The sequence below is a fragment of the Haliotis rufescens genome, unplaced genomic scaffold (assembly GCF_023055435.1).
Source record: "Haliotis rufescens isolate VD_foot unplaced genomic scaffold, xgHalRufe1.0.p SCAF_8, whole genome shotgun sequence".
Lineage (NCBI taxonomy): Eukaryota > Metazoa > Mollusca > Gastropoda > Lepetellida > Haliotidae > Haliotis > Haliotis rufescens.
In genome coordinates, this window is record NW_025964372.1 from 44,684,925 (window position 1) to 44,711,380 (window position 26,456).

The 26,456-nt window shown below is 42.4% G+C and overlaps 1 protein-coding gene across 2 annotated transcripts; it reads right to left on the bottom strand.

The window, feature by feature from the left end:
• Positions 1–253: 253 nt before the first annotated feature.
• Positions 254–25,223, bottom strand: LOC124143537. Of its 2 annotated transcripts, XM_048388978.1 has the most exons (3): positions 22,254–25,223; positions 16,704–22,166; positions 254–5,559 (listed from the first exon to the last, which is right to left on the bottom strand). In XM_048388978.1, the coding sequence occupies exons 1-3, from the start codon at positions 24,985–24,987 to the stop codon at positions 5,546–5,548; spliced, it is 8,211 nt and encodes a 2,736-aa protein (XP_048244935.1). In that variant the 5' UTR covers positions 24,988–25,223; the 3' UTR covers positions 254–5,545. The 2 variants fall into 2 exon arrangements, with proteins under 2 accessions (XP_048244935.1, XP_046368491.2); XM_046512535.2 differs by having other exon boundaries at positions 16,704–25,223.
• Between the last annotated feature and the right edge of the window lie 1,233 nt (positions 25,224–26,456).

The window sequence follows — 26,456 nt, forward strand, 5'->3', positions numbered from 1 at the left end:
TATCCGAGACGCCAAGTTTGTTTGTTGTTTAACGTCGTACTCAGCAATATTTCAGCTACATGGCGGTCGTGTGTAAATATTCGAATCTTGAACAGACCGGCCAAGGATTGATGTCATTCAAAGACCATGTCAGCGTGTCTGACCACCCGATCCCGTTAGTCGCCTCTGACGACTGGGTTGCTGGAGACTAATTCTAACATGGATCTTCACGGGTACCAACGCATTGTGCTGAATAAATTTGCAACAATATAAAGACAAGAAACAATAATCTCTTTAATTAATTATCAATAATTATAGCATTACTCCAAATAAATTACAACATGCGTCAGGCATCAATTGTAAAATATTTCACAGGCACGCGTCATAATCGTGGATTAACCCTTCATGTGGTACTTTGCTTATAAGTCAACATAAACATATCACAAATCAGTCTACATTATAACTTTACAATAGCAGAATCATCGGTTTAGTAATCCAATACAAATCCACATTCATTTTTTGTCAGATATTCCTAAAGGATATAATACCGGACAAGACATATTCATTTCTAAAACGTACGTATATTTTTTCCAAAAACTATCAATCACTCCCTACGTTTTTACATCGCTCAGCATATGAAGGGTTAATCCTTAATTATAACATAGCTCTTTAACTATTCAAATCCTACAAAAGCAAATGATCGGGTATGGACTAAATCATTTTAACCCCTTTACAAATTTCGTGTTAGCTAAATAATCTGCTTGTTGATCCTACTGCATCCCCAATTGATCTGTACATGTATTGCACTGTGTAGTTTTCATAAGAAATGTACAAAACAATAGATTATTTGCATTAAAACAACGAATCAGAATATTTTCTGAAACATTGTATAAAATATAGCCGAGGATTAACGGAATATACTTTTTATCCATTTATCACATATATACAGTGAATGTTGGCATACTATGTAAATACATCTCTTCTACTTGCTTCTAAAGTTGTAAATTGTTATGCTAAAAACATGGTTTCTAAAACTACCATTAAGGCACAATAAATTATTGGCATTTCGGGTCAAAGTTCAGCATATGAAGGTCAAGGACAGCAGGGCTAAAACATTATTAACACCATCAAAGCCTCGGGTGTGAAATAAAATCTATTGCCATTTTAGATGGGATCGGATTATGAATACGGTTACATCTCAGCATTATACACGCTATAAAACTGTTTGAACATACGTCACCTTATTCGCTAGTATACGTTTGTATCATTCGATACATGAAACATAAAACGTTAATGGAAATCTGCAAATGTACATCGGGTAAACATAACCGATCAATATACAAAAACCGAAGTCTTATACACTAAATTTATCATCATTTCGAAATCTGACAGGCAACTGTTAATCATGAACTGGTGTCGAATTAGCACTCCCAGCGCATTGGCCGTGGCACGAAATAGGTTTCTCATCATCTTGCGCATCATAGAACAGAAGCCGTGTATGCCATTGTTTATAAGGGAGGTCATTAATGTTTGGTTCTGTCCGTGAATATTGCGAATGCCAAGAATGTCGGGATTTTCACGGGAGAGACCCCCCTCCCCCATGTCGTTCAGGTTGCTGACGAGTTTGAATTAAGTTTTTTTTGGCCTACTGGGAAATAAACAAGATGATCTGGTCAATTTGAAAATAACCTTCTGATGAGAAACATTTTCTTGCACGCCCAGAGCTTCAGCCGATCAGTAGGGTTGCCTATTGCCCGGAGTGAGTGAGTGAGTATGGTTTAACGCCGCGTTTAGCAATATTCCAGCAATATCACGACGTGGACACCAGAAATGAGCTTCACGCATTGTACCCATGTCGGGAATCGAACCCGGGTCTTCAACGTGACGAGCGAACGCTTTAACCACTAGGCTACCCGACCGCCCCCTATTGCCTGGAATTTTGTATTGCAATATGTTGCGATACCTTGGTCTGTATTGTGGGACGTATTCAATATATTACCATTAACATACTGTTGTGTTTTCGTCCACTTTCTGACTGCCCTACAATAGCAAAAGCGTCAAACGTTGGCTTTCCCAATTTTGTTAGGAACGATCCGCCATTTGTGACAACAGTAACGCTTAACAAAGGGAGTTAATCCAGTGACAAATAGCAGTGAGTCCAAAAAAATATTATTCGTCTAAGATAGCTGTGCCATAACGGTTTTAATTGACTTAATCATGGATTAAAACCACATAAGTGCACGTAATTACGTATTTTCTCAAAATACCAACTAATAAAGATCGTATAACAATACGTATTGTTGAAGGCCTATACCGCGGGTGACGTGTACTCTGTCTTACTGATTAGTGTATCACAGCAACTGGTGGTATTTACTTGGTAAATGCATATTTCGCTACTTCATTCAACTTATTCTGACAATCCCTATTTTGAAGGTATAAAATGTACCAATGAGAACGTCATAAAACTTTCCCATAACAGTAAAAGAACAAACGCCTTCGCCAAATAGCTTTGTTTAAAAAAATCCATTCAAATATACTGACGACAACAAGTACCGGAACGCCTTGTATATCATCACAACGAGAGTAAATGTGTTCAATAAATGCTTATATCAACAAAACCGAATGTGCTGACGTCATCACCAAACAATTTAGGGGTACCAGTCGGTTACCCAGGTATTGCATGTCAAGCACAGTCAGGAACAACTGTTCCCTTATTTCTTATCCGTCAGTATACATGTTTTGTAAACAGCCACGTCCTCGCTATTTCTCCTAGCACCAATGAACCCACCATGATCTATTTTTAATAATTTAGCCCGCTAACCAACAATACATACCTAGTTTCGACAGGATCTATAGGACGAAACTTTTTTACTGATAACCAATCTCTTTAATAAAATACATATATCAGGCAATACAGTCGTCCGCCATAAAACACTGAATATAAAAAAACACGATTTTATCATTAAATCAACACTGACATTCATTCTTAAATTTCTTCAAACGGCAGGCAAAGCGGTATAAATACAGACACGCACTCAGCAACCAACACAGCAACAGCTACAGCAACAATTAACCAGTTGGTGGTACATGCTTGCTGCAAGTACAGCAAGCATGTACCGCTAACAGAGCCACAGACAGATATCGATCTGGGCAGTTGAGCCGTGTTGCTGAAAGACTCATGTGATAAAAACTTTCAAAAGGACGTGAGGGGAGGTATAATTCAGATGGACACATCTGCAGCTTACAAAAGGGTTTCTTTCAGTTTTCCCCTGTGTTTAAAAGATTTAACACAAAAAACATTGATTCCTGGAATAGTTCTGGGAGGTGATTTGTTTTGAACTTTTAACGTTAATAATAACATGATCACAGAGGACGCACATGTCTGCGGATGTCTTCTAAATAGTAGTAGCCATCATATCCATACGAATTTCCATTGAAGGAAATACATATTTTATTCTACGGTGCTGCCTCGACCTAATATGAAACACAACATTCTAGCAGATTCAAAGCGACAGATTTTCATGACAAGTTTGAAATTGGGTGAACGCCAGTCCCGAATGTGAATGTTGAAATGGCTGCAAGTCTGATTTGAATACGTGACGTAAAATGAGTATGAGAACAATTTCTTCTGATCTCTTCTTCCATGCTGGAGTGGAAAATAATAATTTTTCATTAGATACTTATTAAATAGTATCATCAAACATTACTGGCGATACATTAGACTATCCCCTACAAGCCTTATTGCTATGAATGACCAATCTCAAATTCATCAGTGAGTGAGTATGGTTTTACGCCGCTTTTAACAATATTCAAGCAATACCACGGCGGGGAGCACCAGAGACACGCTTCACTCATTGTACCCACTGAACCAGGGTGTTTGGCATGACGAGCGAACGCTTTAACCACGGCTATCCCAAGATTCAGTTTTGTGTGACATTGATAATGTCGTCCTACAAAAAATAAATCGAATGGATCGATGAATGATGTGCTTAGTTAATAATAATAAATGCTACTAAAACACCTTTCACAACAATATTTACAGTTATTTTGCTCTATTAGCACCAACACAACCAACTGAATGAATGCAGGGACCAAAATATAAGCCACAGTGTATAATGCTTCGCAGTAAAAGCGTCGATCAGATGCACACAGCTCTTTGTACACCGTAATGAACGTCCTTATAATATATCCATACAATATGTCAACATGTCACACATTTGGGATGGAAATGAGACTCTGTCCGGGGTTAAAATTTTAGGGGGAGGTCGGTGAAGTCGGACACCGGTCGTCCGTTGACAGGTCAATATCTGGCGGGAACTCTTGAGCCTGCACCCATTCTATTTCCGTTTCCGTTTCGGGTACAATAACACAGGTAAATCGTTCGCCCGATTTGGAGTCAACAGGGGAGATAATCTGAGGTGGAAATATTCTTCCGTCTGCAACGAAGTCTATCAACTTGTCATAACTGTCTGGGAACTCGTGACGTAGGCTAACTCCAATATGACGTAACTTCCGTTGAATGTCCATGAAGCTTGCTTCCCTTGCCTCTCTGGTATCGTGTCTGTCATTGGCTTGTTCTGTGGGGGCAGCTAGGAGCATAATATTGTTATGATCCAAATTATGATCCCCAAGCTTCGTGAGATCGTGAGCTGGGCTGAGACTCAGCTTAGCGCACTTTTGGATGAAGGGATCAGTGCTCCTGGGAGGGGGGATTTGTTCTAAGGCAGACCCCACCCCCACCGATACATGCATCACGTACTTTACAGAGGGGTTACACTGAATAACCATGTCAATCACATACGGTAACATTTTACCGAACTCCTGTGAGCTGGTGAGGGCTTTGAGAGGCACGAAAACTGGAGAAAATTTGCCACTGTTAGGATCGTGTAGATATCGTTCAGCATTAAACAGGTCCGGGATATACAGAACCAAACACCCCCGACCACGTGACTTAAAACCTTGTCTGGCTAGGCGGGAATATTGATACTGTATATCTGGGTCTTTGTTAATTTTAACCATGATGTGTTTGCACGCGCTGTTTACGTTGCTATGGTGACATTTTTGTTTATGAGCCTCGAAATCATGCTTCCTACAAAGTCTGCTGCAGTAGTAGGTATAACAAAACGGGCACAGTTTGAATGATTTCTTAGCTTCGCTCAAGGGAAGAGAATTCACACATGCTTGATGGTCACAGTCCACTGACACGGAATCCTTCATCGAAAAATCACATACATCCTTCTCTCCATTCTTGGAATAATAGTTATACCCTGCCTCCGATCCAGTCCTTGGAAATAAAGCGTGGCCATTTCCTTCGAAAACTGTAGGATCCGATACAAGTTTTTCACGAACTGGGCGTTTGCCGAAAGAAAGGAGTCCCTCTAACACTTCTTCGACGCTGGCATTTCCCAGAATTCCAGATCTGTCCATGACGTCATCAGTTGCGACGTCATCTCGATCATCGAACGAGACTTGTTTCGGCGACTGTGGATCGGAATGTTTACCCAAGGTCAGAAGCAAACGGGAATCTTCGAGTTGATTGTGACGAGTACCTACACACACCTCCTCGCTATACCGTGGTTTCTGAAAACACAAACAGGTGGTTCGCATAAGTGTCAATGGAAGATGCTTAGCATGTTTCGTGTGGGGTGTTAGTGGGCATGGTGGATACTAGTGTTATGCTATCACTGATGCAGATTAATAACTTGGTGCAGAAAAAGGTCCATCTCACATTACCATGCTCCCATTACCCATGCATATAATGCATTTTAATGCACTGTAGTGAAATATTTCATTGATTAGGGAAATTATTAACGATGAAAAAGGTATAGTCACATGCTCCGGAAAAACTGCTGTAGTGATTATATTCCTCAAGTCATCAAACGATAACAAGCACATTTACCGTTACAGATAACTGTTGTCAGGGCAGACATAAATAAATATCCTACTTATAACTTCAAACTTCAACGGCCAGATTCATCATAGTTAGTGAGTTAAGCTTAACGTCGTCTTAGCGACATCACGACGCGGAACACTAACAAGGAGCTTCATGTCATTTACGAAGGCGAGAAATCGAAACCGGTTTTGAACGTGAGCTTTTTAAAAGAAGCATTGACAGGCAGCAACAGTGCTTTTGAAAATCGACCTTCTTTGCGTAGGACTTCAAAATAAATTCTTTATATTTCACTTTACATATTTTCATTATTATTATCATCATTATCATCATCATTATTATTATTGCGCGTGTACAGCGATCGTTTAACGTTTTACATATAATACACCTTAAAAACAGTTAAAAATCCGCTAACTATATATGTTCTAAAATCGAATCCTGCAATGACAGAAGAAAGACATTTGTTTTTGTTTACAAAGTTACATAATCATGATAAAATACAGAAACAGAATTCGATTATGTAATGACATGTTTCGTAACTGTTGTCAATGTGTTTTGTAACCATGGCAACAGTTATGTGACTACTCTTTCCGTTGCATCCTCTGTTTCTCTGCTTCACGTGACTCAGCACATCTGAGAGACATTCAGTGACCTTGTACCAAACTGTCAGGAGGTATCCCAGTTATCTTAGACATCAATCGAAATGAAATAAATGGCAACTATTTTCAACCGATATATGAAAGTTCGAGATACAGTAAACTACGGTTATAACGAACTCAAAGGACCACCAATTTTAATTCGTTATAACCGTAGTTTGTTATAAGCAAATGTCCAGGACAAAGACATAGTTCGTAATAACCGTCAGTTCGTTATAAGCGTGTTCGTTATAAACGTAGTTTACTGTATATGAAAAAAGGACCGGTGCTTAACGTATTCCGCGTTGTATTATCTTCTAAATGTTCACAATATACGTTTATGCTCACAACAATTTCTATAATATATAAGGTTTGTTTGTTTGTTTGTTTGTTGTTTAACACCGCACTCAGCAATATCCCAGCAATATGACGGCTGTCTGTAAATAATCAACCAAGTCAGCGAGCCTGACCACCCGATCCAGTTAGTCGCCTCTTACGACAAGCAGTCACCTCTTACGACAAGCAGAGTCACCTCTTACGTCAAGCAGAGTCACCTCTTACGACAAGCATAGTCGCCTCTTACGACAAGCATAGTCGCCTCTTACGACAAGCAGAGTCATCTCTTACGTCAAGCAGAGTCACCTTTTACAAGCAGAGTCATCTCTTACATCAAGCAGAGTCACCTCTTACGACAAGCATAGTGACCTCTTACGTCAAGCATGGGTTGCTGAAGACCTATTCTACCCCGGATCTTCAAGGGCCCTTAATATAAGGAAATATGTGCATAACACCACGTGGTGTGTTCACAACACGAGCCGCAGGAACAGTGGTGACGACGTCACGGCCGGCGATTACAAGGACCGCAGTGAACATGACGGACAGACCACGGAAGTCGACTTGACAGCATTGTTGTCGTCATCATGTCGAAATCTATTCCAGAGACATAAATCTCCGCCTGGAGCGTACATTGCGAACTATTCAACTTGCTTGGCGATAAATAAATTAGCCTACATTAAAACGCTGAAACTCCAAAGTCCGGAAGGCTAAATATTAATCACTAAGATTTGGCGTGCTGTTGGGTAATATTGCCATATATATATGTCACTGCCTTAACGATAAATTACCTGCTAACGACAAAGTGTTCTGGATTTATTATCATGGTGTATATAGAAACATCGCAATCAATCGGATTGTTTTCGTTTTGATAATGTTTCCTCCAACACTATCACACGTTAAGAGCAACCATAGCGATAAATTTCCTGCAAAGGACAAATTGTATTATCTTATCACCATGTTATGCACCGAAACATTGCAAATAACAGGATTTAATTTGCTTGTTTTCCGTTTTGATAATGTTTGTTATAACACATTGCCTCGATGTAATTGTTTAGCCATATAAATATTACATTGTTCGTCACAACGGAACTGGTTCCAGCATCTGTATTTAATTGGATGCTTGTACATTTCATATTCACTGATGATGACACATCATGGTATATATATTTCAGTTATGTTATTCGCAACATTAACACTATTGTCGAACAACATTAACCAACTTGAATTATACCGGCAATGGCAACACTGAACATCAATGTGTAATAACGTTACATAACCTATATAGTTATGAGGTAATATTTAATAACCTCGATGCCACACGATGTCGACTCTTCGTGCGTTAATCAATTGATTAACTGTGTCGTGTTCATTTGAGCCAATCGTTTACATTTTAATTTTATTCGCGCTTACATAGTAATATCAACGGAATATTTGACGCGTTGAATACGCTGAATACTGCAGGATGTCAAACATTTACCGTCTCATCAATTCATTCAATCACCCCGATATACCGCGGTATTTATGACGCCTGCATAATCGTATTAACGATTGAACAAACTTGCTGACACATCACTTGGCGGAGCCATTTCGCCCCGGGCCAAACTTCAGTCAGTGTGCACGTATTCAATAAACGATTCGCATGACCAGCCGCGAATGCTTACAGCTTAAGCAAGAGAAGCGATCGGCTTATACCACTATGAATAGCATCACCGTGTATTACTCGCAATGTTATGACACCGTAATGTCAGACGCAGCGTGACGGTTAATCCTCGAGTGAAAGGCTGTTCCGACATTATCATATGGCAACATCTGCCCTGCACAGAATTCATGGTTGAGGAATTTCATGAAATGTCGGATTTTTAAAAAAATCAAAAGCACTGTATGTTTTCAACAGTATGCTTTTCTATTTTATAACAACAGTAAACTACGTTTATAACGAACACGCTTGTAACGAACTGACCGATATAACGAACCTATTTTTAGTCCCGGCCATTTGTTGTATATACGCTGTATACATCTTATAACGAACTACGGTTATTACGAACTAAACTTAGTGGTCCATTTGAGTTCGTTATAACCGTAGTTTACTGTAATAGACATTGAAAAATTACAATTTGAGTCTCTTGATATCACTGGTTAAAGAGAAAATATTGTTCCATTTTCAACAAGTCAATATATTCCTTTTTAGAACAGTCATGCATTTAGCTTATAACGGTGTGTGCAGCTGTACTGTGCCAGTTATTGAAACACACGCATACACTCCAATAACATGACACACGCTGTAGTTAACGGTACGTTAACGAGGTGGGTCAATAGTGAATATGGCGACACATTGTTGTGCTCGAAGCAGCCACGGGACAAGTGTGCTGGAATGTCATGTGATAGTGTCAGACACAAGCTACGAATACGTGACATGTACACACCTGTCTGGGTAATAAAAACTATATTTACAACATGTGATTATAAAAAAAATATAGGTTTACGTTTTGCCTACTGCTATGGCGTCGTAACGATAACAGGTTTGTATGTTGAGCTGGTAGAAATGTTTTGCCCTAGATAGCCTTGCTCCTAGGCTGTACTGAATGAAAAGTCCACGGGTGTATAGTAATTCTATCCTTATACTAGGCAAGTCTAGATACGCGGACTTTAAGGACGACAATCTCTAATAGGGGTAACTCGCTATTATTATCTATATAATCTAGAAATTATGACTAATATTTTTTTGCCTTAGAGACTATTGCAAGTCTATGCCCTAGATAGTCCCTCCTTTTGTAGCGTTACGCCGCTATAATCAAACTTATAACGACAGCCTGTGAATTACCGAGTCCAGGCTAGATAAACCAGTGATTGATATCATGAGCAACGTCTCGCCGTCGGGGTACGATGACATGCAATCAACCAGGTCACCGTGCAGGACTACCCGATCCCTTAAGTCGCCTCGCAATTTGTTTCTTTGTGTGTTGCTTATCGTCGCACTCAGCAATATTCCAGCTGTATGACGGCGTTCTGAAAATAATCGAGTCTGGACCAGACAATCCAGTGACTGACTGACATCATGAGCATAATCTATGCAATTGGGATACGATGACATGCATCAACCAAGTCAGCGAGCCTGACCACCCGATGCCGTTAGTCGCCTCTTACATGCATAGTGGTCCTCTTTCGACAAGCATGGGATGCTGAAACACAATTCTAGCCCGATCTGATCATGCGGAAAATCTGGACTAGATTCGTTTATGGCTGTAACATTACAGTAGGGGCTGAGCGGAGGGTAGACTAACATCTAGTCTATGAAGTCACAGTTGTTAAATTATAATTATAAAAAAATAATAAAAAGCAGCCCAGAGACTTCCTTCATTTTCACTGCCTGCTACTGCAGCTAGACTTGCCAAATATTATAGACTTGCATGGGCTGTATTGGGTATATTTGTTTCAGGGCCTATATGTCACACTCGGCAAAAGGGGACATAATATGGTTCTGAGAGTGTTAGACAATCTTCTCAATTCCGGTATGTAAAGCTGCATCAAAATATGTTTTCTCAATCACTGCTTTAGTAAGGGTCAGTGGGTCGAGCGTGAACTACAGCACTGAACTGACATATCCCGACCATGAATCATATATCCGACACACATACCGATACCTGCACACAACGTGTGTCTATTGTAGGTCAGTAACAAAGGCCAGCGACTTTAGTTTCATTATTCCTATACAAAGTTAATGCCCATGTTTTGAAGCCTCTTAAAATTAGTCTTGTCGATGGGGCGTGCTTCTGTCTTGTACGCGCAGAGCTACACTTGCATACCTGACATTCTGTTTCGGTGACTGTCAAACAAATTATACCTCAAGATGTGTGTGTGTGTGTGTGTGTGTGTGTGTGTGTGTGTGTGTGTGTGTGTGTGTGTGTGTGTGCGTGTGTGTGTTGGGTTTAACGCCGCTTTTAACATTATTCCAGTCACCTCTTGCGATAAGCATATACCCGTGAAGATCCGGGGTAGAATAGGTCTTCACCAACCCATGCTTGCCGTAAAAGGTGACTATGCTTGTCGTAAAAGGCGACTAACGGGATCGGGTGGTCAGGCTCGCTGACTTGGTTGATGCATGTCATCGATCCAAATTGCGTTGATCGATGCTCATGATATTAATCACTGGATTGTCTGGTCCAGACTCGATTATTTACAGACCGCCGTCATATAGCTTGAATATTGCTGAGTGCGGCGTTAAACAACAAACCAACCAACCAACGGTAAGGCTAGTCGCCCCTAGCGATAAGCATTGGTTGGTGAAGGCCAATCTAAACCCCGATCTTCACGGGCTGTTTCTAAGTACACAACACGGTTGACCATGCGGAACACGCCACGAAAAGGACCTCATTATAATGCCTTCACCGATTAAAACCAAGTGAATGATATATAATTTGTCAATTTAATTACATACATTGATAAAAGCTATTAAGGTAACCTAACCCTACAGCAATGAATCTATCCAAATAATCTGTATGACAATACATTTGGCGTTATAACGGGGTAGTTTATCTGCAACATATGTCTTCGGTTGGTGCGGCATAGCTTGCATTTCCAGCCATTTTTCCATCGATGTTCGCTGTGATTTATGTACAGTTCAAGCACGATGCGATACGCCCAGACACATATATGGACGGACGATGTGCGTGTCGAAATGTTATATGGATTTTAAAATGCTTAGGGGACATCGTATGATGACTTCTGAGGTAAATGCCATTGATTACGAACATAAACAAATTTTCGTATTGCATTGTGTGGCCGAGTTCCAATGTTTGCACATCAACATGGTTCCAATGAGTGCACATTGAAAATAAGTATACTAACATCATCGATTGCACAACAGTCGCGGTCCATGTTTACGCATAAATTATATAGATATTATATCTAGACGTATTAGATAAATAATAACGAAAATGGCCGTCATAACTAGGCCATGTCTTCGTAGATGCTTACTTCCATACTTTTTGAATACTTATTAATTATTACTTATTTCGCATTATGTGTATTCCCGTAATTCTTTTTTAACGCTAGTCCATTAGCCGTCGTTGATGATGTTTTCATAGAGATAGGGGTTTGTTAGATTACCACTAGCCATGCTAACTGAGGACGAGGAAAGTTCTAAAATTATGGAAAACTTTAAGATGCTGTTATGAAGATTATTGAATATTAAAGTATTGGAATAGAAATTTTGACACATGTTTATGTGATTAACATTTAACCAATTTTCATTCTTATGCATTCTATATTTAATACAATGTATCTAATTCTATACATAGTAAATCAGTGCTATTATCTGGATTATTTATTATCGTTTTCAGGACGAAACGTGTATTTATTATGATTAAGTTATAACAGCAAAACCACGAGAGCCTCTAAATAATCGAGCCTCGTGTCTTGGGTGAAAGCACAATGACGTCATTAGCTAAACCACACATTGTGACCAACCGATTCTCATTTCCGTCGACTTCCGAAATTGGGAAACAAATTCAATTAAATATATCTATGAACTGTTGAGGATGTTTATCATCAATCAGATAAATAATGAAAATCAGAAATCATTAATAATACATTCTCGACTATTCTGTGCATCACATCTCCATTCTAATATGATAAGGATCCTGCACCCATTCGCCACCATAGGTACCTTTTGGAAATACTTTCAGATTGAAAATAGGTTATAATGAGTATAAGACTGACGGGGGAATTTGTTTTGCTACAAGACAGTTGTACTTGGGACTGCAAGCAACAAGGCGAGTCGTGTACTGGCGATATCGCCACTTATTTCAAGTTTTGAACGAAATGTTTAATGCGATTGGGGGGGGGGGGGGGGGGGGGGGTGGCTATAAGTGTCATTCAAACCAGAATGAAAACACTTATAACTGAGGTTGCTAAAGACATGGCTTTCTTTATTCAGATTTTGAAATTCGCCTGTGTTATTCACCTGTGTTTGGTTGAAAGTGGCTCAATTAATTATTCCTACAATTGTATTCTGATATCTAGTGGTAGAGCGTCTGTCCTAAGAGCGGAAGGTCGTGTGTTCGATTCTCGGTCGCGCCATACCGATAGACGTTAAAAGATGGCAGAGCTCCAGATAAGCTGCGTATCTGCGTAAAATACGCGTCAGAAATGCAGAAAAACGCAGTGAAATAAAATTCAAGCGTATCAAATACGCAACGAACATTACAGATACGCTACAAAAATAAGACTAGTGCGTATCATCAAAATATTGTGAAGTAACCCTGCGTATTTGATTAGCAAATCAGCAACTTATTTTGAAATTATTCGGACATTCCGTCAACCTTGCCAAACTCCACGATGACAGTTACATCATGATCATTTGCCATCACACTTTCTTGTGGAACTATCGCGGTATTTTTGAGTCCCATAAAGCTCTCGAACCCACACGACAAGATTGCAGGTACTAGATGAATAGTGTTTTTAAACATTTAACTTTAATACCCACATGTGTAAAAACTTGTGGGTAACAGAAATTTGAATACCCAGATAGAATTACTGATACCCAATGATTTTCAGATGCATGGGTAAAATACCCACAACACCAAAAGCTTATCTGGAGCTCTGGATGGTATTTTTTGTTACCCTGCCTGTCTCTCGATTTAAAGGGACAAAACAAGGGCTGATCGGCTCGAAGTATACTGTGTCTGGGTGGGGTATTCATGTTTAACTGCGGCATGGTATCTCCGTGTTATCTCACTGTGACACCAGATTTAGTACGGACAAGCCGTCACACACACGGGTGCAGGCACGTCGCTGTGAAAACCCCATTCCATCTCACAATGGCGCGTATGGATTATGGATCGCGACCTGTGGTGGCTCGACATGGGATTACTTGATGTTCCGGGAAGGTGGATTAGTTAGATACTTACAAGGCATCCTACGTCCAGTCACTGCAGTTATACATACCTACCTTGCACATGCAGGTTCAGGGCCAGGGGCTGGTGCGACCGACTAGATACTAGATGCTAGATACTAGATGCTAGACGCTATTGCAAAACAAACTAAAGAAATATCGGCGAGGACATTGCATTTTGTATTGAAGGGGTACCCGGTGTAACGGAACAGTCCATTTTGAAAACAGTTTACTGCGAGACGTGACTCCTTACACGTAGTGAGTGAGTATGGTTTTACGCCGCTTTTAGCAATATTCCAGCAATATCACGGCGGGGAACACCAGAAATTAGCTTCAAACAATGTACCCATGTGGGAATCGAACCCGGGCTTTCGGCGTGACGAGCGAACGCTTTAAGCACCATGTTACCCTTCCGTCCCTCCTTGCACGTGGAGTACATGCTCTATTGGTATTCGTCAACTGCGCCACAAGCAAACCCTCCACCCCTGCCGCTGATATCAACTGCACGGATTATTCAGCCTCGATTATGCAAATGTCAGGACGTGATGTTCCAGTAGTTTGTTTCGCAATAGTATGCCGTGTGCAATGTCGTTATTGGACAGAGGTATGAGACGGTGCCATGAAGGATGTAGCAAAGAGAAGCACTTAAAGAATATGCAGGGACATTGCTGAGACACGCAAAACAATGTTAAAAGGGTACTATGGTTCTGTGCCCATTCACAGTCAAGTCGGTGTAATTGTAAAACTGACATTCTGTTGTCTTTAACCGATTCATCTACGAAAGAAATGAGTTGAAACGTCTTAAATAAAACTAGCGGGAACGCCAATTGCTTCAAAAACAAGGCATGGATACGGCTAGAAGAAGAGGCAGGGGAGATGGTTTTTGCAGTAGTAACACGTGCTGTCATAGGGAGTGTCGAATTCTGCCACCATTATTGGAATTACAGTTGTGATATTAAATGGAATTCACTGTTAGTGGTCTCTTGTATTCTTTTCATCTTCCACACATCAAAGTGAATTTTGTGACTATTAATGTGTTAAAAATAGTTTGTCCTACAGGGAAGATAGCATACACCGTAATCAGAAAATTATAACATGTCCAGCATTGCGTCATGCAAATAATTAAGTCCAAAGGGCCAAAAACAAAACCAAGGTTATAACAACAGACAGATAACATTTTGAACCTAATAATGAGTGCACATCGAAAAAAGGAATTCATTTTGTTAGTTGTTGGAACAAATATCGTGTAGAACATGAGCAATGTTTGATTCTGATTGTTGGCGACACAAGTCATTCAACCGTTACCAGCACGACGATCATGCGCTCCCTGAATAAAGCAATTAGCATAATTAGCAGTCCGTGACATTCCCTGACTATACAACTGTATTGATTAATAGGAATGTTTTCACACCAAGTCACAATAATTGACAACAACAAAAACAGCTGAACAAACATGGACAATAAGCATTTCTGGTCATGGATATTTCTACACAGAAAGTGTTAAGGCAAATACAATAACGGAGACGTATCTTTGAATGATTGTTCTGCCATAATGCAAAATAAGCGATTCGCATTTCTACCAATCTGTTTCCACTCTTTTGAAACGGAGTAACATATTTTGGTCAAATTGGAAGATCATATCCTGAATTCACTATGACTGGTATCGTGTATATGAGTGGACCGTGGTCTGAGAATGTAAAGTCAATATACTGAAACACTTTGAGAACGTAAAGTAAATAAAAAGAAATTGAGAAAGAAATATGGTCTATAGCTCTCTTGATCTGTTCTGAAAGAGCCGTGAGTATATAATAATCTTGGGTTCGAATCCCGGTCTGCCCTCATGCTGTTTCTAGGTTTGTCAGCACCATACCCGTGCTCGTGGGTTACACCGAAGAGGTAAGCGTCCGAGACCTGCATCACTTCGGGCTTTCCTCCCACATTAAGCTGACACGCGGTGATATAACTGGAATACTGTAAAAAGCGGGGTTAAACCCAACTTACATAAAACTCACAGTACATGGGAGGACGGTAAGAAGGTAACAGCGCAGGTGCTTCGCAACAAATATCGTCATGTGCACATTGAAATATTACCATTGGTCTGAGGTCAGATTTAAATTGACATTTACAAGTCAGCTTAAAGGGAACATTACAATAAATCGGCACTTCGGTCTCAGAGATGTACAAACTGCAGATAAAGTAAGTTTACATTTGGCTGGGAAGGTCAAAGGTCATAGCAGGGACATGTGTTTGAGCACATATCAAATTTCACAATGCTATACAGACATGTCTTAGTATTCAGCAAAAATGAGACTTTCAGTATGGCAGTATATATAAAATCAGATTGAATTATGTGAGCAATTCTTAGAGCCTCCATTGTTGGAAGACGTCCATACTGTAAATGTTTCATTTGACGTGTGAGTGAGTGACTGAGTGAGTTGGGTTTAACGTCGCTTTGAACAGTATTCCAGTTTTATCACGGGGTGTAAGCTTAATGTGGGAGGAAAGCCCGAAGTGGTGCAGGTCTCAGACGTTTACCACTTTTGGTGAAACCCTCGAGCACGGGTATGGTGCTTACCGGGACCGGCCGGGATTCGAACCATAACATAGGGTGTTTTTTTTAACTAAACAGTTTGCTTACTCAACCATAAACAAGAACAACGGCACAAATGGACAGAAAACCCTGAAGAATGCATTCTCAAAGTGTCTCAGTATATAGCATCTACCACTTACACCAGAATTAACACAAATCCTGAAGTACATGTGATAATATTATGACAAAAACATAACCAATATCTTACAATTCTGTTTCCCAATGTCAGGCAAGAGTAAGCAGTAAGAAGCATAAATAGCATAAAGATAATAGCACAGATGATGAAATAAAATAAAGATCCATTGTATAATTTACACAGGATTTACCATCTGACCACGACTTTATCTGTTCTACGAAAACGTATAGAAAACAAGACCTCACCTTTCATGCTTTGTTTCTGTGCCTCAGACGTTGAAGAAGTTCTAGAGAATGGTGTGGGCGTTAGCACAGGCGTGGTCAGGCTCTGCCCCGAATTACCTACCCTGACTGGACCAGCCGGGGGATCATGGGAAGAAGCCCCATTGCGAGGCTCTTGCCGACTATGAGAATTGCGATCGTTTGAGAAAATTTCACTTGAGTTCCCTGTGGGTTCTGGTGCCGTGCGCGAAGGTGCTTTTAAGGTGGGGGCGGACTCTATGGATTTTGAATTGGGTGCTTGTAACACGGGAGCTTCCTCCACTAGTTTGGTTTCGGCTTCGGTGCGTGTGGGAGATTTGGGGGGTGCTTGAGAGTTAGGGGCTTGAATTGATGGGGCAGATTCTATAGATTTGGAGTTCCGTGAGAAGGGTTCGAACGCAGATTTGAGCTTGGAGGCTGGTACCTGTTTCTGTGGGTCTTCTGCTTTGTTGTTTTTCTTATCTTTGTCGGGCCGTTGGAACACTTGCAAACGTTTGAAAAAGTCTGTCTTTTTACCAGAGGGCTTTGCGGGCTTGTTGTCCTTAACTTCTATTTTCTCAGTCTCTACGAATCTCACTGTGGGTCCCAGGATGCCCCTTGGGGCACTCTTCTCGACTGGACTTTGCGGGGGGCTTTCTGGGCTGGCTGGCTGCTCTTGGCCGGTATATGCACTATATCCTCTCGGGCTGAGAATTCCCCCAGGACTAATTGACCTCGGAGGACTCATTGACCCTGTGGAACTCATCGACCGATTATGAGGACCATCTGGATTTATTGGTCGCATCCTGTCGGAAGGACTGAACGATCTATTCGCATCTTCTGGACCGCTCAATGACCCAAGAGGACTAATTGATCTAGGACTTGTGCTTTCAGCAGGACTGAGGGGCCTCTGAGGACTTGTGGACACTGCGGGACTTGTGGATCTATGAGAACCAGCTGATCCTAAGGGGCTTGTAGTTCTCTGAGGAATAGTAGTTTCAGTGGGACTCAGCGGCCGTTGAGGACTTATAGTACTGGGGCTGAGTGGCCTTCTCCATGGCTGAGAAGTGTCCCCTGCATTTGTAGAAGGTCCCTGTTGTGGCATTGGTGCATATGAAATTCTAGCTTGTTCTGGGGGAATAACGGGGGGACTCCTGGGTCTCTTGGGGCTACTTTCAAGTATAACAATTTCACTAGGGGACACAGTCACTACGGGCACGGGACTAGCAGCTTTTGCTGAAAGTTTTGACGACACTGAGTCTTGGCGCACTGCACTGTCCTTCTTTCTAGCTCGTTCATTAGCTGCTTTAGCTTCAAACATTGCCCTAATTTGAGCAAAAGGCACTATTGGGATTTTCTCCAAACCTTTCGGTTTGTCACTTTTTCTTAATCTTTCACTTGGAAGTTTAACAGGTGCCTTAGGCTGTCTCTCTTCCGGGGTTTTGGGTAAGGTGGGTACTGAGGCAAACTTGGGGGATTTAAAGAGTCTCATACTACTGGAAGGGGACACACGGGTTTTGATAACAACATTCCCAGTCGGTGTTACAGAGGGACAGGGAGATGATGTCAGACTGGGGTTGTATCCCCATGACGACATTGTGGATGTGGAGCCATGCCTTAACATACAACTACCACTCTTAGATAAGCTAGAGTTCTTAAACCAGTCGGGTATATTTAACTTAGACAGGGATTTGGTTACACGGAGTTCATGCACTGACGGTACTCGCTTAAGTTCATCTTCCTCGTCATCAAGGTTAGTTTCAAGAGTCTGGAGACTCTTCGACTTAGGTACATTACGATGTGCAAATCTCCCCTTCCCTGTCCCTGTCCGATAGGAACGTTCACTGCGTAGGTCCGTCATACTGACAGCGCGTTCTATTGGATGCTGCAAAGAGAACCAAAGGTCTAGATCAGTTTCGGGAAAGGGTATTGTTTCGGATGTTTCGCCCGTATCAATGTCAGTCTCATATAAGGATGTCACGGAGCCATAGCGTCTCAAATGAGCGCCAAGGTCTAACGACAAATTTTCGATTGAGAGTGTTTTGTTCATAATATCTCTTCTGCCTTCTGGGGTAAAAATGCAATTTTTGTGAAGCTCATCGATGCTAGGTCTGCCGTCAGTTGAATCATCCCAGAAAAAGTTCGGGTAGGCTAGAGTGAACCTCTCCAAGTTATCCTGACTGCGGTAACTGCTTGGGGTTTTCTGTCCTGGGCGGCGTGGGGACTTGTATTTTGTTGTTAGAGATTCTTTGTGCTCGTTAAACTGGTCATTGAGTTGGCTCTCAGAATCGTCCAGGAGGTTGCCTTCACTGAGGAACCTTTTTCTGTAAGCATTGATTTTGTTCCTTGTGGTGAGCACCGATCTGGGAGGTACTACGAACTGTCCGATGTTTGGTGTGGGTGGCATGTGCATAGATTTGAAGTTCTTGCTCGAGAATTTTCTCTTAATCTCTTTAAGAGATCTATATCTCTTTTGGCTTCCAAAAGACGATTGGTCTTCGAAAGACGTGTCTTCTAGACTTGGCGGACCGGTCATAGAAACGGTTGGTGAGATTGGAATGGAAACAGTTGGTGAGGCAAGAATCGTTGGCGGTGCTGATAAGGAAGGTGATTGTAGAATGGTTGGTGAAGTGGGAATTACTGGTGAATCGGGAATCAAAGGAGATGCTAGAGTAGGGGATTGTGGAATTGCTGAGGAATGTGTTGGGAAGGAAATACTGGGTGATGCATCTATAAATTCTGAAGACTTGATAGTTGGTGACATTGGAATGGAAGGAGATTCTTCAATAAACGGAGATGCATCTAAGCGTTCTGATGCCTTAATTGTTGGCGACATTGGAATGGAAGGAGATTCCTCTATCAGAGGAGATGCTTGAACAGCAGGAGATGATCTGACGTCTTTGGTCATCTTCACTGAAGGAGAACTGATAATCACGGGACTTTCGATCTTTGGTGACGCCGATATGACAGGAGCTGCTTCGACTGGTTTTGAGGGTGTCACAACAGAAGACCGGTAGATCTGTTGAAATAGCGGCGATCTAGTTTGAGTCTTGTGTAGCTGAACTGTAGGAGACTGAACAATAGCTGGTGCCTGCTTTATCACAGGTGATGCAGGTAACAAGGAAACAGGAGATGGAGAAATCATAGGAGATGGGGATATTACAGGCGATGACTCGACTCCAGCCGAAAATGTTGTCTCATCAGGATATTTCTTTTCAACAGAAAACGACTTTGGTCCTACGGTTGAAAGCTGTGATGTTTCTGAGACTGCCCCATCCACTACATCATCTATGTCAGTGTGTGTGACCTGTCGTGTTGTTTGTTGGGACTCTGCCTTTGACTTGGCGGCTGCTTTAATCACAGGCGATGAAGCAGTTGTTGAATACTTCTTGGTATACCGAGATGGTTTCTTCGTAAGTGGCGAAGCACCAGCTTTGGGCGTCATTTGAACCGTTGGAGATGCAACGATCGCTGCTGATCCTCTCGTGTGTGACATGGGTGCATTGATGGTTGGGGAGTCGTCAATTCCAGCAAGGTTAGGTACACTCTTTGATCCCTTCTTGGACACAAGAAATGACATTGAGGGCGGGGAGACAACAGGGGAATCTGGGATTATTGGCGGACTGAGGACAGGTGAAGACATGACAGGAGAGTCAGGCTTAACAGGCTGTGTGGGCATGAAGACGGTCTCGTCCTCAACCATGCCCCAGGATTTCCGTCTAAGATGTTCAACACTCTTGGATCTTTTGAACTGCTCTAATATCTTCCTTGAAACATCCGGACTTGGAAATCCTGAGTCATCTGGGCTTTCGTTGCCATCAGCAACTGCTTGTTCCCCTTCGTGCTTAGGTGAAGATTCAGACACTGGCCTAATCGCACCGTCGACGCCATCCGCATCATCCACACCACCGGCAAACATTTCAAAGTCGATGTCAACCTCTGATTCAATGTCTGTGCTAACATGGGCAAGATTCGACCTGGTGCCATAGGAACCCATGTCACCAGAGTTCATAGCAACAAGTGGGTTACTTTTGTCAGCCTCGCTGTAAACCTGTCGTCTCGGGCGCGGAATGAGGTGAGAGCCAGATATGATTACATCTTCCATGACCAACTTTCTCACAGCTGCAGGCGATTTCTCGGCCTTTATGGAATCACTTAATGGCTTCCAGGACCCTTCATCTAAGTGTAGTTTACCATCAGGACCAACCTGGGTTGTAATTGTTGGAGTTGGATGACCAGCGCCAGCTTGTGGTTCTGCCAATCCATCTTCTGATCTGAGGCTCCTTCTCGGCTTTGGAGTTGGCCTATCTGCTGGTATGGGCTCCATTGAGATTTCTGTTTCCTTGCTCCTTTGAGACTCCTGCGTCTGTACATGTTGAGGTGAGGTTTCGGATGACTGACCCGAAGATGACTGTGAAGTTTCGGGCATGCTTGGTTTGTGTTCTGAAGACACGTGAATAATCCTGTGTTCCATCTTTCCAGGAATGAAACTCCTCTTACCCTCCGGCCCTGTCATAATAGTAAAGTCTTGCACAACTTCATCCACTACCCATTCATCCTCATCTTCATCTTCAACCGCATTGATGTCTGTTCCTGGGACATCGTTCTTCTTCTCAGGAGACACCACACCAAGCATGTCCTCACTTCTGTTTGTAACATCACCAAAGCTCTTATCAAGTTCATTCCCATTACTTTCATCCAATCCTTCACTGCTACCGTCCTTATTTAAGGAAGCTCTATTCCTGAAGAGTTTCACATTTTCCTGATCAATGTTCAAAATTCTTTCAGGCAGCACTATTTCAGACACATCATCAATGTTAGTTTCATATATTCCCGGTGTCCCAATATTCAATGTCCCATCAGTCTCGTCCGTTATCCCTGCACGGTCTAACATGTGTTCAGTTGATGTGAAACGTTTATTATCGATCAAGGTTTCACGTGCTCCAGAAATGTGTATAAACGATCCCGTTTTCAAAGATGATGCCTTTCTAAGTCCTTCACTTGGAACAGCTGGATCATCAATGAGGGTTTCGCGACGTCCATCAAGGGTATACAGACCCATGCCCACATTGTCCTGGGGTGGTTTCCAGGCCTCCTGAGTAGGTGGGATATCATCTAAAGGCATGTCGTGTTGTACTCCGGCGACGGTCTTCATTCGGTAGTCGGTGCGTCCAGACAAAACCATGTCTATCTCATCAATTAATGATTCACGAGACTCAGCTTTAGCGAGTCTCTCCTCGATTTGCGGTGGAAGTACGTCATCGATCAACGTTTCCCGCGATCTATATACAGGAGATTTAACCTCCATCTGGGCCGATTTGAAAACATGTGCAGATGACGTAATTCCTACGTCATCGACCATTGTTTCCCAACTTCTTCTGGGTGTGTCTGTCCGCTCTGTTCGATCCTGTGACCAAGTCGAGACTTCTACCACCGGAGCATCATCAATAAGTGTCTCTTTAGACGTATTTACAACACGTTTGGGTAACCGGTTTGTCTTCAGTTCTTCAGACACTGGGCTGACTACGTCATCAATAAGTGTTTCTTTAGACGTATTTACAACACGTTTGGGTAACCGGTCTGTCTTCAGTTCTTCAGACACTGGGCTGACAACGTCATCAATAAGTGTTTCACGGGAACGATGAATAGTGTGTACTTGCTGCACATTCACAGTACTGTTTCTGTTACCAGTGCCTTGTCCAGTGTAGGAGTTGGGGTCATCAATCAAAGTTTCCCGTGACTGCGTCTCTGGTCTGTCTTCTACTTTAGGTTTTACTTGGCTCTGCTTCGAAGGCACTGTCGACTCAGAAGAATGCCTACAATCTGTTATTGTATCCCGAGATTCGGTGATAAACGTCAACGTTTTCTCTGTTCCAAGTTGACCTTGACCTCCGTCTGTGCCTGAAGGAGTGGTTGATGGTTCCTTGTCATCAATAAGAGTCTCCAGAGATTTACTGATGCCAATTTTCAGTACTTTCTCAGGGGGAGATTCCCCTTGGCTGACGGATGAAACACGTTTTGTCAAGCTGGGTGTGTCGCCAATGTTAGTCTCACGTAGTATGCCTCCATCAACCTTCATCAGTCGATCAGCAACAGACAACTCTTTCGTCACAGGCACAATGCGATGGGAGCGAGACCCATCCGTCTTATCCATCCTCAGAAGCTTCTCGGGTGGAGCAGCAGCCCCCGTCATGGATAACATATGTTTTGTGACTCCGTTGGTATCTTGATATCTAACGTCATGGTCATCAATATCTGTTTCACGTTGGTGACGCTGCAGGCGTTCGGCAACGCCCACAGGGTCATCAATGTTTGCTTGCCTATGTTCGGTAGCTAGATGTGTCCGTTTCTTCTCTGGTGAACCAGGTCTCAGTATAAGAGGTCGACTCTCCGAAACTGGTTCAAAACTTTCATCAACATTTGTTTCCTTTGACGTTCCAGCTTTTGCGAACGTTTGAGGTGATGTCTTGATCTTATCCCCGTCTTCCAGATTCGAAAACTGTTTACGAATCTTGGCATCAGTCTGCTCCGTGGGAACAAACCTCTCCTCTGCAACAAGTTTAGCCACAACCGTGTGAGTTGCTCTGTCAGTAGTATACACTTTCTCCTCATAGTCCGTGGTTTCCAGCTCAAAACGAGAGAATATAAATCCTTTTGGGGTTTTCTCAACAGCAGACGAAACATAAGCATCCTTATAATCAGGCACATCATCATCCCCGCTCGCATCACCATACACAATGTCCAATCTCCTCCCACTTTCATCTACGGAACTGTCTGACCCTGCGGACTCCCTGTCCACTGTCTCAATGTTCAACACACGACTTGCATTAATGGAAGCACTATCATACTCTGATTCTTTGGCACTTTTATCACGTGTATCAACATTACTGTTGATATCAAACTTTTCCTCAAGTTCATCAATACCCTCGAGCGACCCGCGCACTTTGTCGTCGTCTGTCCGAGTTTCAATCGAATAAACCCCGGAGTCTAGTGAAGGGGACGGTATATCGGTTGTTTCTGCATGTTTTTCACTTTGTAAGCCCTCGTCAATGCCTGACCCCATATCGGGTGAGTGTTGATCGTCTGTCGGATACGGTTCATCGGGTTGTAAGGCCTGGAAAGTTGACTGAACGGATACGGGAGCGACATTCAGAACTTGACTTGTTGCGCGTGTCCTCACGGGGACAATTTCGATTTGGCCTGTGTTTGTAAAGGTGAATTCTTGTGAACTTAAAGGACTTTCTTTCTCCTCAGATAGTTGCCTAGTAACAACAGTTATCACAGACTCATCGCTGCCATCAGAATTGCTATCGTCTGCTGTATCACCCGGAAGCTGCGCAGTCTTCCTCTGCGCATCATAACTGTCGTCTGCTCCCTCACTGAAGCTATCAACAGCTGTCTCCTCATACGAAACAGTGTCACCGAATTCATCGTCATCGGGCCATGAAGCACCACTGGAAATAGTTATCACATTAGTGCTGAGTTCGGACCCATCGTCAACCACGTGCACCGTGCAACCCCCCTCCTCAGTATAATCCCCCTCGTGGTCCCCCTCGGCGTTAAGTTCAAAGTACCCAAACTCCCCCGTCCTCCCTAACGAGTCAGCATCGCTTCCTGTACTGGTACTACACATGTCATCCGAATCTTCCTCCATAATAGTTTCCAACATTGTGCCACAATACATCTCCTCGTCAGAATCCAATTCACGTGGTTCGATATCGTCACCGAACTCAACCCCTCCGTCGAACGGACGGTACCGGTCATCGTCCAGAATATCCCTATATTCGGGATTGCCCCTTGAGAACCCGTTAACCCCCAGATTCATATCTGCCTCAGTTGAAAGCCCCTTTAATTCGGTCGACTCTAACAGTCTCTCCTCGTCGTCATTTAATCTAGGCCTCTCTTCCCAGCACGTAATAAGCGACTCGCTATGTAGGTCAGGTGACGTCACAGTATTTATACCTGTGTCGCTACCGCCTATGTCGTCCTTCTTACCTTCATCACACAGTCCCCTTGCCTTCTCTAGTTGTTTACTTTCTTCTGTGTATCCAGCTGCCTTTGCCATCTTAATCGCTTTCTTCATAACAACTTTTGGGACTTCCCTCCCCACGGGCACCGGGGCCCCACCCACAGCACCTTCCCCACCCCCCAAATTCTCCTCCGTTGCGAGTAGCCTCCACGAGAACATGATGGTAATAATAGCAGCGATAGCTGCCGTAAGAAATCTCTCAAACGCTCCATCGCCAGCGGTCGCCGGTGGCCCGGTGTTGGTCGCAAATAACTCGTCCATGATCGCTGTGGCTTCATGCACACCTGAGTCTCGTTGTGTATAATCCAGGTGTTAACGAGCAAGAGCTAGTCGGCTATCCATGTCAGGGTAGGTTTAGAAAGGGTACAACTCCATGTCACAACTCACATCGCCACCACGAAGCATTTTGATGGCGAATTCCACGTATTATTTCCCGATACAGGTGTGAATGAAAATAGAACAGCACATTCCCTAACAATGTCAACATCCAATGAAATCGCCTCCTCTGTGTCACGTGGTCCCCCAGGGCGTGACAGGCCATTAACGGGATACCGTGTGTAGAACATAGTCCTGTCCGCGTCTCGCTCTCATTTAATTTCTTCTGTTGTTTTGAGGTGAGTTCATCCCGCGGCGTCCGGCAGATCGGACAATTGACCAGCTAATCCCTCCATTGTCCGTTACCTCCTTCGCCGACTACCGCTCACACAGACTTGGTCAACGACAACCGCTTGAGCGTGTCTCGTTATATCGGGGATCGACGGGGTACTTGCTATTGTTGTTTGAAATCGATTTCACTCAAGGATATGTGTTCCCGGTTGCGATCTATATTTCCTCTGTGTAACTCCAAAATCTCAATTGCGCATGTGTGTTTCGTTTCTATGGTGACTGTGACATCCCCAGTTGAGAACTGACATTATACGGGTATAATATTATTCAAGCAGGACGTTTGTTGTCCAAGAAAACACATACTGACAAGGTTATTAATTTCTAAATAATGAAATTAATTATGCTGACCCGGGCAATACCGGACACGTGCTGTGATTAATACGAACATGACATGCCCTGGGTTACTTGCCCGAGATCAAAACCCTCGTCATGAATGATAAGAAGGTGTAATCAAATATGTATAGTCAGTTTCAAACTAACTGACTCCAGGCAAATATTCATGGCAAAACGTGGGACGATATGCAATGAGAACGTGTCGCAGGACACACAAACACGAGTAAACAAAGTGGTTCGAATATTTAACACTAAATATTATTATTATACATCCAAATACATACATGGTTATGTGCGTGAAAACTATATGTAACTTATAACGGGTTTGTGTATGTTAATTTCACACAGAATCGGTTCGTGGTATATGCTAATTTCAAAACTGTCCTTTCGAATGGTCTCCTAACGTTGGATATAACCATTGTTTCATATATTATTTCAGCACTGAATATCCACTGTCACATTTCTGTTTATTTTCACATTATTTGACATAATACCGTGAAAACGTTATGTTCTACATTTACGCATCCTTTGATATTATATTTTGGGAATTGATTTTATTATATTATTATTGTAACAATCTTCACTTCCGAGGTGACGAAATAGAGCCATAAGACTCTGTAGCTCTTTGAATTGTGACGAAATAATGATGAACATGTTAAAAGTCGGATTGTTTGTTTGTTGTTTAACGCCGCACTCAACAATATTCCAGCTATATGACGGCGGTCTGTAAT